The 19,126-nt window shown below is 38.2% G+C and overlaps 1 protein-coding gene across 3 annotated transcripts in view; it reads right to left on the bottom strand.

Annotated features, from left to right (window-relative positions):
- Nucleotides 1-14,846, bottom strand: part of LOC127624777 (serine/threonine-protein kinase 26-like) — a 46,434-nt gene extending 31,588 nt beyond the window's left edge. Inside the window, exons 1-2 of one of the 3 annotated variants that reach the window (XM_052099651.1) lie at nt 14,395-14,846; nt 8,000-8,104 (exon numbers count right to left, since the gene is read on the bottom strand). In XM_052099651.1, the coding sequence (XP_051955611.1) occupies nt 8,000-8,104; nt 14,395-14,436 (147 nt within the window). In that variant the 5' untranslated portion in view covers nt 14,437-14,846. Of the gene's footprint in view, nt 1-7,999; nt 8,105-13,174; nt 13,375-14,394 lie in introns of those variants that run through there. The other 2 variants (XM_052099652.1, XM_052099653.1) reach the window with 2 other exon arrangements.
- Between the last annotated feature and the right edge of the window lie 4,280 nt (nt 14,847-19,126).

Genomic DNA, 19,126 nt, shown 5'->3' with positions numbered 1-19,126 from the left:
TATATCATTTTCAGGGATACCAGCTGCATGTCCAGTGATGGTGTATCCCAGCCACCAACATGCTGGATTGAGCAACTGCAACGACTTTGGAAAAAATCAGAGCCACTGAAGACGCAGTGGACAAGTTTTGTTTTTGAAGGAAATGTGCCCCAAAACATAAAAAAATTAGTGTACGTTTGTGCAAATCATTTCACTCTGGACTGCTTTGTAAATGAGTGACAATATAAACCAGGATTTTCAATGTTTTTTTATTCTCAAGCATGAATCAGTACCAACTGTTCAGCTTTATATCCTGAAAATGTAAGTATCGCACTTTATATTTTGTGAATGTTTCTGAATGTGCTTGTTAGCTGATTCCATGGCTAATGCAGCTAAAGTTAGCATTGTCTCTGATTGTATTCACAGAGACCAGAGCTATGTTGGGGTGGGGAACAGAAGCTCATTTGCATTTAAAGAGATACACACGAAAACAGCGTGTTTTTGATTCCACTCAAAATTAGGCATTTATAACATGGTATAATAAATGATCTGTGGGGTATTTTGAATAAAATTCACAGACACATTCTGGGGACATCTGAGACTTATATTACATCTTGTAAAAAGGGGCATAATAGGTCTCTTTTAAAGCATTTTAGCATAAGGCACCAATATAACAAAATGAAGGGGTTTGAATACTTTCTGAATGCAATGTATATTAATTATTATTAACTTATTAATTTCAATAAGAATTGCTGTTATGACAAATCCTATATTTTTCTCAGACAATTCCTTGTCTTTCCAGAAAATTATTATTGTTAAAAACATAAAAGTCCTTCGATCTTTCTTTTGTAGAGATGAAATACAGCAAATAGAAAATGTTTTTTCACATATGGTGCACATCACGTGAGGTGAATAAACAATTACTTCAAATTTAATACAGCATCATTATACAGTAAATACAGACCTAAATGAACTATTTAAAAAGGATTTTGTTCCTTGGGTTAAAACGTTTTCTATGGTATGGCTGACATTTCATTGGAATAAAGTACCCATTAAATAATCTTATAAGAGCAAGAAAACAGTAAGTATAAGAAACAAATTAAGAGCATTAGGACAAATGGAATCAACAAAGATACAAATTATGCCAAAATGTAATAATTATATATAAAATGTAAAGCTGCTGAAGTTTTCCAACTTGGAGCAGTGAGTGGTTTGCTCTTTTCTTAGTCAATAATGTTTTTTGATTAACATTAACAACATAATAGACATAATAGCAGCAGATCAATAAGGTTTATTTACAATGCAAGGCCTAATGCACAGATACAATTTTCTCCCACCCGTTTACACTTGATTTAATCGACATTAGACAGACTACATCAATACCTTCTAAAGATGTGAATTTAAAACAAATTGAGGTGTATTTGAAAGACTGGTATCATTAGATGTTTTTAATTTTAGTATCACACTTCTGACATCCCTAATTGTACAAGATTAAAGTTAGAAAACTTGGACTACAACACAAAATGTATCACATCTGGCTACTGATTTTACAAAGCATGTCTCAAAAGTCTTTGTTACTATAAATAATGGGTTTCACTACACTAAAAAATTGTATGCAGTTGCTCGGCATTAGCCTGTATCATTCTAGTTTTGTAATAAATGAAACGATGAAGATTGAAAAAATAATCCTAAACTAGGGTTTGGAACGACATGAGGGTGAGTTTATAATTAATTAAAATTTTGGGGTGAACTATCCTTTTAACGTAAAGATGAATAAAGACGCAGTTTGTGTTTGGAGGTCTTGGGAAATTTTAGGCTTTCACATATGTGAAAATAGGCATTATGTCTAATGTAAACTGTTGAAGACAAAGCAATTGACAGCAATAAGATCTTTAGACTGGGGTGGGGGGTCACCCACTTTACTCTTATTGTACCTGGACAATTACACTATATTACATTGCATATGGATGCTAAGAACAGCTCTTAACTTTACAAAAAAGGACATATTCACTAACAAAAAATAAATAAATAAATTGTGAAGTTGTAAAAACAAGCTAGAAAAAGAGTTTGCGGTTGGTTATGCCGGTTATGGCTGTGATGTCAATGTTATGATTTTTGCCCAACCCTAGTCTCCACCCTTTGGCACAGAGCAACTAGTCAGCTCTGCCGCTAAAAGCCACCTGCTGCACTGCTGTTACCTAGACAACAGGGTTGGGTGGACAGTTTACTAATGAACATTGTAGGCCTATAGACAAGACAGTTTAATTCAAGTCAGGAACACACTTTGCAACTTTTAAATAGAGAGAGTGTAACTGGACTTTGGGCATTCTCCAATGTGCTTTAGTCAGATTGGTGGAGTAGCTATGACAAGCTATATACTGCCTCATTGCTTGCGTGCAGGTCTGTCTCATTTTGTTAAAATGCTGTGCATGGGCTGCATGCATTAATGACTAGGATATCTGTTTGTTAACAAGATCACAAGGGATTAACCAGCTGGGTGCATTTCCTCCACTGCACATTTTCCTCAAACTAGTGATGCACAATTCTGACAAAAAACACAAGTGTCAAATATTTCCCTTGACAGTGTTTCTATTTATTTAATTTTCATTACAAAAATATTTCTTTTATGTGGGGCATATGCATGACAAATTCTTAATGTAGGCTAAACATCCAAAACAATCTGAAACGGTGTTTCTGAATTACTTTATTGCTGCTTTATTCATCAGTAAAATCAAGTGCCTGAACACTCAAAGCCCAATTCCTTAACAAATTATTCTAATGGCACTGGTTCTTTTGAAACTACTGCGTGAAACGTACAACGTGTTCAGTGTAGTCCGATTCCTGAATGAATAATTCTTATGAGCTGGTCCTTTGAATCTACAGCGCAAAACATACAGCATGTTTAGTGTAGTCCGATTCCGGAACCAAAAATTCTAATGACCTGGTTCTTTTGAATCTACAGTGGTAAACATACAGTGGTGGCCAAAAATATTAGCACCCTTGGTAAACATAAGAAAAGAAGGCTGTTAAAACTATGTCCTTATTGTTTATCCTTTTGGTCTTTCATTCAAAATATTCACAAAAATCTATCCTCAAGTAGATATCAAAACAATTCCAAACATAACACAAGTTTTATCAAAAAACAAACATGTTTGTCAAATATATGTGTGGCACAATTATTGGCACCCTTTTTTTTCAATACTTTGTGTAACCTCCCTTTACCAAGATAACAGCTCTGAGTCTTCTATAATGCCTAATGAGGTTAGAGAACACATGGCAAGTGATCAGAGATCATTCTTCCATACAGAATCTCTACAGATCTTTCAAATTCAGAGGTTCACACTGGTGGACGCTCCTCTTCAGTTCACCACACAGGTTTTCTATAGGGTTCAGGTCAAGGGACTGGGAAGGCCATGGCAAATCATTGATTTTGTGGTCAGTCAACTATTTTTGAGTTGATTTTGATGTTTGTTTTGGATCATTGTCCTTCTGGAATATCCAACCACAGCCTATTTTAAGCTTTCTAGCAGAGGCAATCAGGTTTTGATTTTTTATCTGTTGGTATTTGATAAAGTGCATGATGCCATGTATCCAAAAAAAGATGCCCAGGACCTCTGGCATAAAAACAGCCAAACAACATTAAAGATCCACCACCATATTTAACCATGGGCATGACATATGTTTCCATATGGCTATCTCTCTGAGTGCACCAAACTCATCTCTGATGTTTACTACCAAAAAGCTCTATTTTTGTTTTGTCTATAGAACCCGGTCCCATTCGAAGTTCCAGTAGTATCTGCAAACTGAAGATGCTTGAATTTGTTGTTGTATGAGAGCAGAGGATTCATTTTTCTTGAAAGCCTTCCAAACAAAAATTGTGGTGATGTAGGTGACATCTGATTGTATTTCAGAGAATTTTCCAAGACTGAACTAATTCCTGCAATTCACCAGCTGTGATCCTTTGAGAATTTTTGGTCACTCGAACATTCTCCTCACCATGCAGAGACAATATAGACACACGTCCTCTTTCAGGCTGATTCGTAACATCTCCAGTTGATTGAACTTCTTAATTATTGCCATGATGGTGGAATTGGGTATTTCAATGCTTTAGCCATTTTCTTATAGCCACTATCCAGTTTGTGAAGCTCAACAACCTTTTGTTGCAAATCATAACTTCAATCTTTGGTGTTACTCATTGTGATAGATGACTAAGAGAATTTGGCCAGTACGTTACCTCATATTTATACCTAATAAATGTATACTTAAAGTCTTGGCTGAACAATTTCATGTTCCTACTCACCCAGGTGTCCTAAATTTAAAAAAAAATATGAATAGGGATATACATCAGATATATTTCACTCATAAGAATTTCTACGTGTGGTAATAATTGAGGCAAACGTGTTTTGGTGAAAAATATTTATTTATGTACCGACTAATGACAATATAAGCTAAAAGCACATATAATTGGTTAAGGGGTTACTGGGCATGAATAATAAATGTATAGTCATCAAATTCATCCTCCATTTGCCTGGGCGGAGCCAGAGAGGATGCCCCGGGAGATTACCTCAAGTGTTGGATTTACTGCTTCAAATTGAAATCTGAGGTGATCTTTCGAGGCAAGACAAGATATTTAACATGTGTTGTCAACACTGTCAATTAAAAGGCAAAACGTTTTAGTTACGAAGCATTTATTTGTACGAGTAACCGTAGTTATTTCTGGAAACAATTACATGACCGTTGGCATTCATTGGACAAGCAGATAGCCTCTATTTTTACACACATTTCTGTGAAACTTGCTAAATAAACTTTAGCTAGCAATACCATGTACATTTTTAACTTTTTTGGACAATTTTGTCATTTCTCAATGATAGTCAAACCTTTTTAGTTAAGAAGCATTTATTTGTAGCTAGTTTTTTTTTTCTGGAAAACTTTGTGACAGTCATCAGCGAGACGCTTTTTTTTAGCTAGCAATATGGTTACATTTTAGCTAAATATCAACTTTTTTTGGCCAATTTTGTTTGAAGTAATGTGAGGCAGAGAGCAGATGCTGTTCAGACCTACCTGAAAACTGGCCTGCTAGTTAGAGAAGTTATCTAGCTTGTTGATTTTCCCATGTAATAATAATAATAATAAAAAGGTAGATATCTTTCTATAATTTTGCAGATAGCCTTACCCATCCATCACACAGACATAATTTTAGGTTGCGTGTAGCTTCATGTTCACAAGGAAAGTGTGAGAGGGCTGTCTGCAGTTGGACATTCTGGTTAGACTATTCAGTGTACGGATTTGTGAAGAACACACTGCAGGCTACCAATTGTTGTAATTTACTCTGTTGTAGAGATGGATAAAGACTATGGCTCCCTGCTCAGCACCCTCTAGAAGAGGCGGCAACTGACTGCAGATGAGCTTAAGTTCATAGCAGAGTAGGACGTGGCTCATGGGGGCATGAGCACACAGGAGGAAGATCTGCTAAACCAGGAACAACTGCAGGAAGACCTGGACCACGAAGACATGGAGGATGAGATAGAACCTGATCCCCAGCCAAGACCATCAACTGGGTATGTATAAATGTGTATGTATTGTTTGTTTCTATTCCTCATATGACTAATACTCACAGTAACACTAACACTGTTACTCTTATTATTTTGGGTATGGCAAGCCATTCTCGCACAGGTCACATAGGGAGGCATAAATGCTTCCCTGACTCGGTTTCTTATCCCTTGTACTCTGACATTGATTCACAGGCACCAAAACCTCTCCTATTTAAGCCTAGCCATCCATTCAGTATTGACTTAGGAAGCGAGCGACAGGCAGTGCAGACAACATTCAAAATGATGTTGCGAGAAATTGAATTTTTCATGCTTTTTATTTTTTTTAACTCAGGAGTTGCTGAGATATGCAGGTTTACAACCATCAGGGGTGGGAGCTCATCATAAACAGTCTGTCATATTCCAGCTACTAAGGAGCTTGGATGGAGGTAACCCCTGATGAATTTTACAAATTTCTTGGGTTGCTCATTTACATGGGGTTTTCAATTCTACCCGATTCCCATCATCACTGGGGAACCAAGTCACTTCAGGGCTCGTGGGCAAGGGGATTTATGTCGCATGACCGCTACAAGGCTTTTTTACAGGGTATCCGTGGGTCCTTAATTCTTACATTTACTTTTTAAAATGTAAGGCCATAAAAAGTCTTAAATTGCAAGTCTTAAATTTAATTTGCTGAGGTATGAAATTTTGGGGTGTGAATAGAGATGACACTTAAAACAGCAGAATCTGCGCAAGTCAAAATCCTCTCTCTCTCTCGTACATCAGTCATTTAGCAGCAGACGCTCGAGTTTAGTGTGAGCAAGTGCAGGGAAGTGCATTAATACTGAATTTACGCTATTACGCATGTATAAACCTTTTAATCCGAAATACAAATGGATTTATTTTGCGTCTCTAACACTGTCGCTCCAGCTTATAATCGACAAAGCGGTCAACATTACAATTTGCAAGCACGCAAGGTTGGAGTGTTCTTTTTACGCCTTTCAAATCGTTGTGCTTCCTTATTTTACACTAACTTTGACAATAATTGTAAAGCTAACAGAACTACTTTGCTGCAGTTACACCTGTTATTTCTCTCATCTCCATAGATCTAGGGCTGCCAACGCAATTGACACTGTTCTCAAGCTCTCGCGCCATACATTCCTTTTCTCATGCAGTAAAAACTTCAGAGCAAAGAGGACACTGACAGCGCACGGACAGACAAGACAGAGCAGCCTGCATGATGCTGCGAGTTACTCAGACCAATCAGGGGGAAGCAGCAGCACAGCGTCTCTCCCTCTATTTCATAATTTAATCTGTTAACATTTTCAATGCATCTGGTCAATTTTAAACAGCCATTTTTAAGGTAACTAATAAGAATTTTTATTTGAGATATTTCACTCAAAAATGTAAATTGTCATCACTTACCTTCATGCCGTTTTACTTTATTTCAGTGGATATCAAAGGCGATATTAGGGAGTTTCAGTCACTACTCAATTACAATGAAAGAAAAACAAGCTGCAGTGACAGTGAATGGAGACAGAGACAAAACTTTTGCTTAACATCTCCTTTTTTGTTCCATGGCAGAGAAAAATTTATTCAGACTTAAGGGTGAGCAGTGATGACAGAAATACAACTTTTAAATGAACTGTCCTTTAACTACCAGTTAAAAAAAACAAATATAAATGTTATTCAGCACATGCTAGACCTTATTCACAGCAGCGGTGTCTTTGATTTTTAATGACAATGACAACAAGGCTATGCGGGATAGACATACAGTTTCTTCGATGAGTTTTACTGCAGTTTAAAGTGTTTTTGGATCGTTCCGTGTACAAGACATTGAAAAAGTATATTTTCAAGGACACTCAGAAGACAAAAAACTCCAGACAACATGAGTTGTGGAAAGTCAGATGGGATATTGGAGCTTTTTACAGATTTGCACAGTGTGTGCCATTGAAGTGATGGTAAGTCTATCCCTCACAGTGTCGTTTCCATTCCCATTCAAAATCAAACATGGCGCTACTGTGAATAAGTTCTACAGGTATATATAAGGTATAAGGTCAAACCTGACTTTATGATACTGATAAGATGGCGCCGTTGTGTATGGCTTGCCGTCTGTCAGTTTGTTTGTTTTAATGTGTTTTTGGTCTCTTATTTCAAGTTATATCAACGCTATCAGTGTACAATCGGCAAACGCTCTTAAGCTTTCAAACCACAACTGATGTTCTACCTAAATCAAGCCCAGAGGCCCAAAAGAGTCTCCCCCTCCCTTCCTAGCGTCCTTACTGACATGTCTATGCCACCCTCTGTACCTCCTCCTGGGGAAAAAGCACCAGAAAAGAAGGGGGAATGTGGAGAGGTGTAGCAGTTAAACTCAAGCTCCTGCTTCGGTCAGGTAGTGAGTCTGGACACGTTTATGTGTTATGGTGATTGCAAACGATTCATCAACTGGCATTAATCAATCTATACATACTACTGGAATATCCCCATCGTACCGATCTCTTGTGATCTGCGGCCCCTGCACTGCTCGCCTGCACCGTGGCAGTGTGTCGATCAATCATCTCAGCCCACTGCATCGCGCAACGCAGCTGTCCGAGGACCTAGTGCAGATAAAGATGGCCTTGGTCAACGCCAGATCCATGGTAAACAAGAATTTTATTCTTAATGACTTTACCTCACGAGCCTTGGATTTTCTATTTATTACTGAAACGTGGCTCTCTACTGAAGATTCGTCCCTTTTCTCTGATGACTTACCACCTAGCAGTAAATTTTTTAACGCCCCTTGAACATCGAGAAGGGGAGGCAGTTTGGCTACAATTTTTAGATCCCTCTAGCTGTGGCCTTGATCTATCGTCCACCAAAATCACAAAGATTTTCTGGCTGCATTTTCTGACTTCTTGGGGGGTATTATTCCTAATTTTGATACCCTTGATAATTGGAGATTTTTATATACATGTGTATTGCCCATCAATTCTTTAATTCAAGACTTTATTAGCCTCATTGAAACAATTGACCTAGTGCAGCTTGTGAAAGGCCCTACTCATATACAGGGCCACACACTCGATCTTGTCACATAGGTTCTCTGTGAATGATATGGAGATATGCGACCATAGCTTTTCTGAACCTAAACCAATAATATTTAACATATCGCTGTCTTCACATATTGTCAAATCTCATGTTCCGGCTATCCAGACTCAGAAGATAACCCCTACCTCTCATGCCTCTTTTTCATTGGTGTTAATAAGAGTTTAAATATTCAGACTTTGCGTCACTTGATCCAAGTCCCGATGAGCTTCTTCATTGTTTTAACTCTGGCGGCGCTACCATCCTAGACTCTGTAGACCCATTGAGGACTAAACATCATAAACCTACACCTGAGCCATGGTTGAACAACACCTTGAGACAGGCTTGTAGAAGGGAAGAAAGAAAATGGACAAGCTACAGATTTCATATGAAATATAAAAGGATTTTCTTTCTAAATATCAGAAGGCTGTGAGATCAGCCAAGTCTGTATTTATCGGCTCTTATAGACTAGAATCATCACAAACCTAGAACACCATTTAATACAGTTAATGCTGTTAAACCCGGCTGATTGCATTTATCCTACAGTTGATAGCTATGTGTGAACGTTTCTGCAAGTTCTTTATTAATAAGTTAACTGGGATAAGGCAGAATATTCACCCTGTGGTTTATGACGCTACAGTCCTATCAAACTATACTGGTGTTTTTAGCTAGTTTACAACCATTTCTCTTACTCACTTGCATGATGTTGTAAACCAACTTAAGCCCACTCTTCCTTAGAAGTTATTTCTCCACGGCTACTTAAACAAGTGCTTGATTAATAAGTGCCTTAACTATTTGAAGCATGTCTTGGTACAACCCAGATTTAAAAGGCCTAATCTTGATTCCGCAGTTCAATCAAATTTTAGACCCATTTCTAACCTCTCTTTTTTATCTAAAATACTGGAGAAAGTAGTTCTCCACCAATTTCAGAGTTTCTTGGTTGAAAACAAGATCTTTAATACATTTCAATCAGGATTTAAGAAATCTCATTCTACTGAGACAGCTCCTTTAAAAGTTTTTAATGATGTTTTATTAGCCACCGACTCCGGGAATTCTGTAGCGCTAGTATACAGAAATCCGAGTGCTGTTTTGACACTGTGGATCATAATGTTCTTTTGTCTCGCCTAGAACAGGTTGTGGGCATAAAGGGTTCAGCCTTAAATTGGTTTCAATCATACCTTACAAACAGTAGTTTTTTTTAGTCGATATATGCCAATTCCACTGTCTGTTCCTTTGACTTGTGGTGCCCCCCCAAGGTTCAACTGTAGCTCCCATACTGTTCTTCCTCTTTATGCTACCACTTGGTTCTATTTTAATAAACATGGCATCTCTTACCACTGTTATGCAGACGACACACAAATGTATCTTTCACCAACTCAAAGAGCAGTTTAGACCCCTTGGTAGCTTTCCTTAAAAGCATGGATATCTTTAAATGTTTAGAGATTGTGGTATTTAGTTCTAACACCAAGAGTAATGTCAATTTAAATTTTGATGCCTTAACACCCCATGTTAAGCCCTACGTAAAAAATCTGGGAATCCTTTTGGACAGTTCACTAAAACATGATTAGTTAACCAGGTTGTAAAAGCTAGTTTTTATCAACTGCGAGCTTTGGCAAAAATGAAGTCTTTTCTCTCTTTTGAGAACTTTGAAAGGGTGATTCATGCTTTCATTTCCACTAGGCTTGATTTTTAACAGGGGCTTGAAACCAGGAACATATTACCCCTATTTTATGGTCTTTGCATTGGTTACCTGTTCTCTATAGAATTTATTTTAAAGTGCTCATATTGGTACAAGTCTAGAAAAGGTTTAACACCATATCTCTGACCCGCTGATAGATCACCACCCAGTGAGAGCTCTCAGGTTTGCCAATCAAAGAATTTTAGTGGTTCCAAAATCAAAGTTAAAGTCTGGGGCGATCGGACATTCGCTGTAGCAGTTCCAAAACTTTGGAACAGCCTACCAAGTCAAATTAGAACTGCCCCCAACCTACCTATTTTTAAACATAACATACATTTTTTTTTATTTGGCCTACAATTTGTGACGTGATGCTTTACTGTATTTGTTCTGTTTTGGTATTATGTGTGACTTTGTGCTGATTGTATCTGATGGTTTAATTGATTGATTATAGACCAATCCTCTTATTTACTAAAAATGTCAGTGCACGTGCAGTAAGTGGTGGCAGAAAGACCATTGACTGTGTTAGATTAGAGGATTAAATGAAAGTATGACACAAAACCATAATAAATACAAACATATTCTTAGCGATACAATTCCTATAATGATAGGAGTTAATAACAAACATGTAATTATGTTCGCTATAAATGTTTGCTGCAAAGTTGCGAGTTGAAATGATCTCCTCAGTCCAGTCAGCTCTGTTGATGATCTTGAAGCCACAGCAGTCAATTAGAGCCCTCTGAATAATTTTTCAACAACGTAATCCAATAAAAGTTTATTTTTTGCGCATGGTTTTTGCCACCACTTCCATATTTGTCAAAGCACTGGTCTAATGAGTCATGTCTTGCTAGAAAGCAAGTGACTAAAGAGAAGGGTCACAATATAGGCTACATATTTTAGGCTACATGCATTCTTAATGATTTCATTAAGAATTTTAATGTTGTATTAACTTATTACTGCATAAATTAACAATTTATATATATATATATATATATATATATATATATATATATATATATATATATATATATATATATATAAAATATTCAAGTAGCATCAGTGGTTTTGTATTTACCAGCTAATGAATGAATGTGTTTTTTTTTTTATATGGCAAAAGTGGTCTTAAATTGTAATTTTATTTGGCCTTAAAAGGTCTTACATTTCATTCCTTCTAACCTGCAGATACCCTGTTTTAGCAGCTCTACTTGTGGTAGACCCTACCACAGAGGATAATCAGGAATGGCTTTAGAAGTTGCAATATCTTATGGACCACCTCAAACAAAAATGCCAGCAGCTCTTTCAGCATAACCAAAATCTTGCAATAGATTAACTTATGGTGAAGTCTAAAGCACATCAGTATTTAAACAATACATGACGTGCAATCCTACTCTGTGGGGTTTTAAATTATGGGTAATTGCAACATCAGACTCAGGGTATACTCTCGACTTCAATGTTTACACAGGAAGTAGTGATGGGCATATCACTGACTTGGCCACCAAAGTAGCTGAATCGTTACTGCAGCCATTCAAAGACCAGGGCCACAATGTTTGGTTTGACAACTTTTACACCTTCCCAGCTCTTATGGTTAAGTTGTTAGAAGAGTCCTCTAAGAGACGTTGGCTATGCTATCGGTAAAATAGGACTGAAAATAAAACTAAAGTAGAGCTGAGAGCCTTGGCACTCAGTTGAGTGTGACCAGAGGCCTAGGTTGGGCTATGTTTACTGGTGTTGTTGTCCCCCCTCCTCTCTCTTTTCTCGCTCTCTTCTCTCTACAGGTATTGCAGTTGTTGAGTATTTACAAATTTATATATATTCTGTTCCTGCACTCTTTACTAAAAATGTATTTACTGAAGATAGTTCAAAAGTTTGATTTTGTATGTTTTGCGGTGTAATTCTTGTGCAATTATATTGTTCAAATTAAATAAAAGTGTGTTTTACTGAACACATAAAATGTATATTTCAGTGTTTTGTGTTCTTCAATTTCAGATGCAATCTCAATTTATTATTACAGGTGCTCAAAAGGAGTATTTGAGGAGTCATTTGAAATGTATCCTAACATTCTACATGTTTGTTTAATTCTGTTTTCACACTAATCACTTGAATGTCATAACTTTTAAACAACAGATTATATTTCAAATCTATCTTCTATTCTACATTGCCCACCAAATTATGTATATTTCATACACCAAGTTTCCCTCTAGCTTGTAATTTAAATGGTTGCCAATGCAGTTGTCTAATGAAGTATTGTGGCCAGAGAAGATTTGTATTAAAATTGCTGTGTGAAAGCTTACTGATAAAGGATGATTAGCCTTAAATAAGCATACATATATTTATATAATTTGAAAGCCCTAGTTCTTATCTTCCATATGATATATAACGTTCAGGTGTGTGATGTTATATGTATATCAATGTCATATGAATATAGATATGAATATATTTTGGCACAGAATTAATTTTCGGAATTTTAGGCTCAGGACTTAAGGGGGGTGTATGCTACTCCCAAAAATAGTGCAGTGCAGGTGGTGCAGCTGTAAATATCTAAAGAATTGAGACCTGGGATTAACCTCACAGAAAATGGACTTAAAGGATTTGGAATTGTTAAAGTGTTTTTGGAATTGTTAAATTCCTTACAATTACCATCCTTGACAAAGGTAAATTGCTGTAGAAGCTAATAAATCAAATGCAATCAGAGTAGACCTATATGGAGTTCTGTGATTGACACCTCGCGATTATTTAATTGTGGCAGTTTTAATTGTCATTTTGAATATTTATATGATTCAGGCCCATGAAAAGAGAACAAAGCAGTACCCCTAAGGAGCTGCAGAAACGCAGAAACATGTTTGGGATAATGTCGCATGCATGAGGGTACGAGGCACACAACAATCTTGCACCATATTACGCCACAGCAGAGCCATATCAACTTCCCCTGTACCTGGTGCAAACCACAGGAAACTAGTGCACGAAACACCTCCTTGCAGGCCACACCCAGACGCTCCGCTTCAGAACGACACTCCCTTCATACTTCAGGAGCTGTTAAACATCCCATCTATAAATGGACAAATTATATGGCCCATTTAAAGGAAGAATTTGGACTTGGAACTCCACAAAATAAACATTAGAAAGGCATGTCACAAATGATGCATAAATGAGTGAAATGGCCAACCACTGGGACATCTGGTGCACGTAATGATTAACAATACAGCCAGCAACATAGTTTTTCACTTAGTTGTCATAGCAGAGACAACAAAGTGTGTCATTCCAAGAAGGACCACATGTTCAGCTGCATCTGTGACCTTTCGAACTTCCGTCTGCTATCAAAAAAGAAACACAGGCAGAGCCATGAAGTGCTACTGACCAAACTTATGTTTTTTTGCTTGGCGTCCAAGTACCTACCTCAAAGTGAAATTGTGACAGTGGCAACAATATCACAGATCTGCAGTCACACATCCTGTGCTGCAACAGAGGCTATTTCTTGCTGTCAGAAAGGCTCAGTGGAGAGATGGGTTACATCACTGTCCTAGATCACGAGCAGTAAAAGGCAGACTCATGTTTAATAAAGATGGAAGGGAATGGTAGTGAATGCTGGCACACCTTTAGGGAGCAGGTGCTGCCTCATTAGACAAATACCTGCCCAATCATTAGACCAGGTGCACAGAGACACCCAAATATACACTGATCCAGACTACAAATAAACTCAGGACTTTACAGGACTTTTAAATGTAAATATACGTCCTCAACACACTAAAATGTACATCCTAATTAAAACGTATAGTTCATACGAACTTTTCTCATTGAACATGAACTATTTTAATCTAATTGAATAAAACTATTCTTTGGTGGTGCCATGGTACAGTGACGTCATCATTCAATGGTACTAAACGATTCCCACATGTATGTACCATGGACATGACACTGATATAGTACTCCACGGTCCATAATAGAATATCATGGTACTATCATGGTCAAAACCATTGTACATGTCCAAAAAACATGGTACTTGTGTGTACGTGTTAACACAAAGTGAAACTGGATTACCGAATGACTCTAAAGTGCGTACTAATGTGTGATATGAGTGTATTGTGTTAGATAACAATAATCATGATGATGATGATGATGATGATGGCCTGCCGTTACCTTTCCACAAAAACTCACCTGCATTCCAGGAACTTGAACAGCAACCGGCGACTGAGCCATCTCCACTCGCTCTCACAAACAACACAGCGAACAAACTCTCGGTCAGACGCTTAAATAGCGTCTCCTCTCACTACTCCGTTTTAAAAGTCTCTATATTACAATCTATCCACTGTTTCCACTGTTGGTGAAAGTGCTCGCGACGCCAAACTCTGCTGCTAGCTGCGCTCTGTTAGCTTTAAACTCACACTCGACACTCAACGATCAGGACTCGCTCGTGAAGTCGACTTTTTCGCTACGTCTGTCAGTTCCAAGCGGTTAAAGCGCTCGTCGAGAGCTCGTTACATGCTTTTGGTGAAAGTTTTGCGAGCAGTTTGTTCTTCAGGAGATCCTCTCGGACGCCATAACTGACTCGCACTGAGTGTCGAGTTGTTTTGTGCTTCAGCTCGCTCGCGGCTTTGGGTGGAGTCGCGCACCGCGCTCAGACCGCGAGCACACAGACATTGCGTCACTCGTGCTGCTGCTACCGTCAGAAAGATTTAATTACACATTAATTATTGGAATAGGTTGTCACTTTCTTCATTTTATATTAAATATTTTTTATGCATATGAGTAAAAGTTTGCCGATTCCCTATCTACTCTCCCCCACTTTTTTTAATTACAAGAACGACCTCTCATATTTCTTTATTAAACAAAAAGAATAGTGCTACGTTTTTTTTAATTTATGTTCTATTCATGTAATGTCGCTGTTCATATAGCCTAGCTTCTCTTCAGAGAGAGAGAGGTTTGATACAAACTTATCTAAAATAACTAACTACGATAAATTATTTTTGTATTTTGTGATGCTGTTTTTTTTTTTCTCGGACAGTCAAGTGAATGATCAGTTAGTCAGGTCCACTCGGCTGCATCACACAATGACTTCCTCAGTTCATTGACTTTATGACGGACAATGCTTGCTGTGGGCATATAAATGCTTTACTTCCATCCTTAGCATCTATTCTCAATTTTTCCAGGAACATCAGTGCAAAAGTGGCCTTCCGTTGATGTGAAGAGTTTCTTGCATTCCTTGAACTGATCACATTTCTCACTTTCGAGTCGAGTTTGCAAAGTCTGGGAACAAGAAAATGCTGGTTCTTCCAAGAAAGCCTTCCTTTACTCCTCGCCTTGCATAACACAAGATCTTTATTGGATGATTTCAGAAATGTAGCCAGAATTGATCAGGGCCTGTCTCCCTCAGCGGATTTCCGAGCCGGAAAACACTGTGAGCTCACTCGATTTCCAGCTTATGGCCTGCTCATCTAGGAATGTTTCCATATCTCTGCCTACTTCGTTGTCAGGAATTCTAATAAATTTGAATGTTAATTTGCCGGTTAAATTCTCTAAGTCTTCCAACTTTTTTATTTTTGCACACAAATAAATAATACATTTCTGTTGAAAAACATTCTGAGAATTATTTTTTTATGGATGATGCCCAGAGTGTGCACAGTTGTGAAGAGAGGCTACTGTGATTAAATTTAAATACAAGATATTAGTTTTGATTTGGTTAACATTTTTGGTCACTGTTCATAATTCCCATGTTTGTGTTATTTCATAGTTTTACTTTACTATTGTTCTAAAATATGGAAAATAGTAACACGGGGGCTCATTTGAGCTTAGCTTGGCCCATTCGGCACGTGTTGCAGCCGACCCACCGGCCCGCTCGGTTCTCCCGATGGCCAGTCCGCCCTGATTGTCCCCAATGAGCGTCGGCCCACCAGACCAGCCCTGACCCAAGGCAAAGGTCAAAAGCCCTTTAAAAATGTTTTGCCTGCTATTGCATTCAGTCCTGCAGAGATGCAGATTTTTTCATCATCTCAGGACAAAACTTTGTGATGTTACATGCAATAATATAGTTGAAGTCAAAAGTTTACAATACATTTAAACTCAGTTTTTCACAATTTCTGACATTTAATTGTAGAAAACATTCCCAGTCTTAGGTCAGTTAGTAACACTATTTTAAGTATGAGAAATGTCTGAATAATAGCAGAAAGAATGATTTATTTCAGCTTTTATTTCTTTCAACACATTCCCAGTGGGTCAGAAGTGTACATACACTTACCTTTAAAGTGTTTAACTTTGGTCAAACTTTTTGGGTAGCCTTCGACAAGCTTTTAACAATAAGTTGCTGGAATTTTGGCTCAGTCCTCCGACAGAACTGGTGCAACTGAGTCAGGTTTGTAGGCCTGCTTGCTTTCACATTCTTTTTCAGTTCTGCCCACAAATTTTCAGTGCTTTGTGATGGCCACTCCAATACCTTGACTTTGTTGTCCTTAAGCCATTTTGCCAAAACTTTGGAGGTATGTTTGGGGTCATTGTCCATTTGGAAGACTCATTTTTGGCTGAGCTTTAACTTCGTGGCTGATGTCTTGAGATCAAGCCTCACCCTTTTTCCTCCAAAAAAAATGATGGTCATAATGGCCAAAAAGTTAAATTTATGTTTCATCAGACCAGAGGAACTGGTTCTCCAAAGAGTAGGATCTTTGTCCACATGTGAACTTGCAAATTGTAGTCTGTTTTTTTTTTTTTTATGGCAGTTTTGGAGCATTCCGTTTTACTGTGGATATAGATACTTGTCTACAGCATCTGCACAAGGTCCTTTGCTGTTGTTCTGGGATTCATTTGCACTTTTTGCACCAAACTACGCTCATCTCTAAGCAACAGAATGCGTCTCCTTCCTGAGCAGTATGATGGCTGCATGGTCCCATGGTGTTCATACTTGCGTACTATTGTACAGATGAATGTGGTACCTTCAGGTGTTTGGAAATTGCTCCCAAGGATGAACCAGACTTGTGGAAGTCCACTTTTTTTCTGAGGTCTTAACTTATTTATTTTGATTTTACCATTATGTCAAGAAAAGAAAACTGAGTTTGAAGGTAGGCCCTAAAGGTACACCTCCAATCTGAAGCAAATTGGCTAACTGCCTAAAGGCTTGAAATAATTTCCTGGAATTTTCCAAGCTGCTTAAAAGGCACAATTAATTTAGTATACAGTGCATCCGGAAAGTATTCACAGCGCTTCACTTTTTTCACATTTTGTTATGTTACAGCCTTATACCAAAATGGATTAAATTAATTATTTTCCTCAAAATACTACAAACAATACCCCACGATGACATCGTGAAATAAAGTTTGTTTGAAATCTTTGCAAATATTTATTACAAATAAAAATCACATGTACATAAGTATTCACAGCCTTTGCTCAATCCTTTGTTGAAGCACCTTTGGCACCAATTACAGCCTCAAGTCTTTTTGTGTATGATGCTACAAGCTTGGCACACCTATTTTTGGGCAGTTTCTCTCATTCTTCTTTACAGAACCTCTCAAGCTCCATCAGGTTGGATGGGGAGCGTCGGTGCACAGCCATTTTCAGATCTCTCCAGAGATTTTCAATCGGGTTCAAGTCTGGGCTTTAGCTGGGCCACTCAAGGACATTCACAGAGTTGTCCCGTAGCCACTCCTTTGTTATCTTGGCTGTGTGCTTAGGGTCGTTGTCCTGTTGGAAGATGAACCTTCACCCCAGTCTGAGGTCCAGAGCGCTCTGGAGCAGGTTTTTATCAAGGATGTCTCTGTACATTGCTGCATTCATATTTCCCTCGATCCTGACTAGTCTCCCAGTTCCTGCTGCTGAAAAACATCCCCACAGCACGATGCTGCCACCACCATGCTTCACTGTAGGGATGTATTGGCCAGGTGATGAGCGGTGCCTGGTTTCCTCCAGACATGACGCTTGCCATACAGGCCAAAAGAGATCAATCTTTGTTTCATCAGACCAGAGAATTTAGTTTCTCATTGTCTGAAAGTCCTTCAGGTGCCTTTTGGCAAACTCCAGGTGGGCTGTCATGTGCCTTTTACTGAGGAGTGGCTTCAATCTGGCCACTCTACCATACAGGCCATATTGGTGGAGTGCTGCAGAGATGGTTGTTCTTCTGGAAGGTTCTCCTCTCTCCACAGAGAAATGCTTGAGCTCTGTCAGAATGACCATCGGGTTCATGGTCACCTCGCTGACTAAGGCCCTTCTCCCCGATTGCTCAGTTTGGCCGGGCGACCAGCTCTAGGAAGAGTCCTGGTGGTTCCAAACTTCTACCATTTACGGATAATGGAGACCACTGTGCTCGTTGGGACCTTCAATGCTGCAGAAATTTTTCTGTACCCTTCCCCAGATCTGAGCCTCAATACAATCCTGTCTCGGAGATCTACAGACAATTCCTTGGACTTCATGGCTTGGTTTGTGCTCTGACATACACTGTTAACTGTGGGACCTTATATAGACTGTTGTGTGCCTTTCTAAATCATGTCCAATCAACTGAATTTACCACAGGTGGACTAGAAACATCTCATGGATGATCAGTGGAAACAGGATGCACCTGAGCTCAATTTTGACTGTCATGGCAAAGGCTATGAATACTTATATACATGTGATTTTTTCATTCATTATTTTTAATAAATTTGCAAAGATTTCAAACAAACTTCTTACACGTTGTCATTATGGGGAATTATTTGTAGAATTTTGAGGAAAATAATGAATTTAATCCATTTTGGAATAAGTCTGTAACATAACAAAATGTGGAAAAGTGAAGCGCTGTGAATACTTTCCAGATGCACTGTATGTAAACCTCTGACCCACTGGAATTGTGATAGAGTCAATTAAAAGTGAAATAATCTGTCTGTAAATAATTGTTGGAAGAATTACTCGTATCGTGCACAAAGTAGATGTC

The sequence above is a fragment of the Xyrauchen texanus genome, chromosome 31 (genome assembly GCF_025860055.1).
Source record: "Xyrauchen texanus isolate HMW12.3.18 chromosome 31, RBS_HiC_50CHRs, whole genome shotgun sequence".
Classification (NCBI taxonomy): domain Eukaryota; kingdom Metazoa; phylum Chordata; class Actinopteri; order Cypriniformes; family Catostomidae; genus Xyrauchen; species Xyrauchen texanus.
Note: the sequence above shows the minus strand (reverse complement) of the source record. Positions and strands in the feature narration are given on the sequence as shown.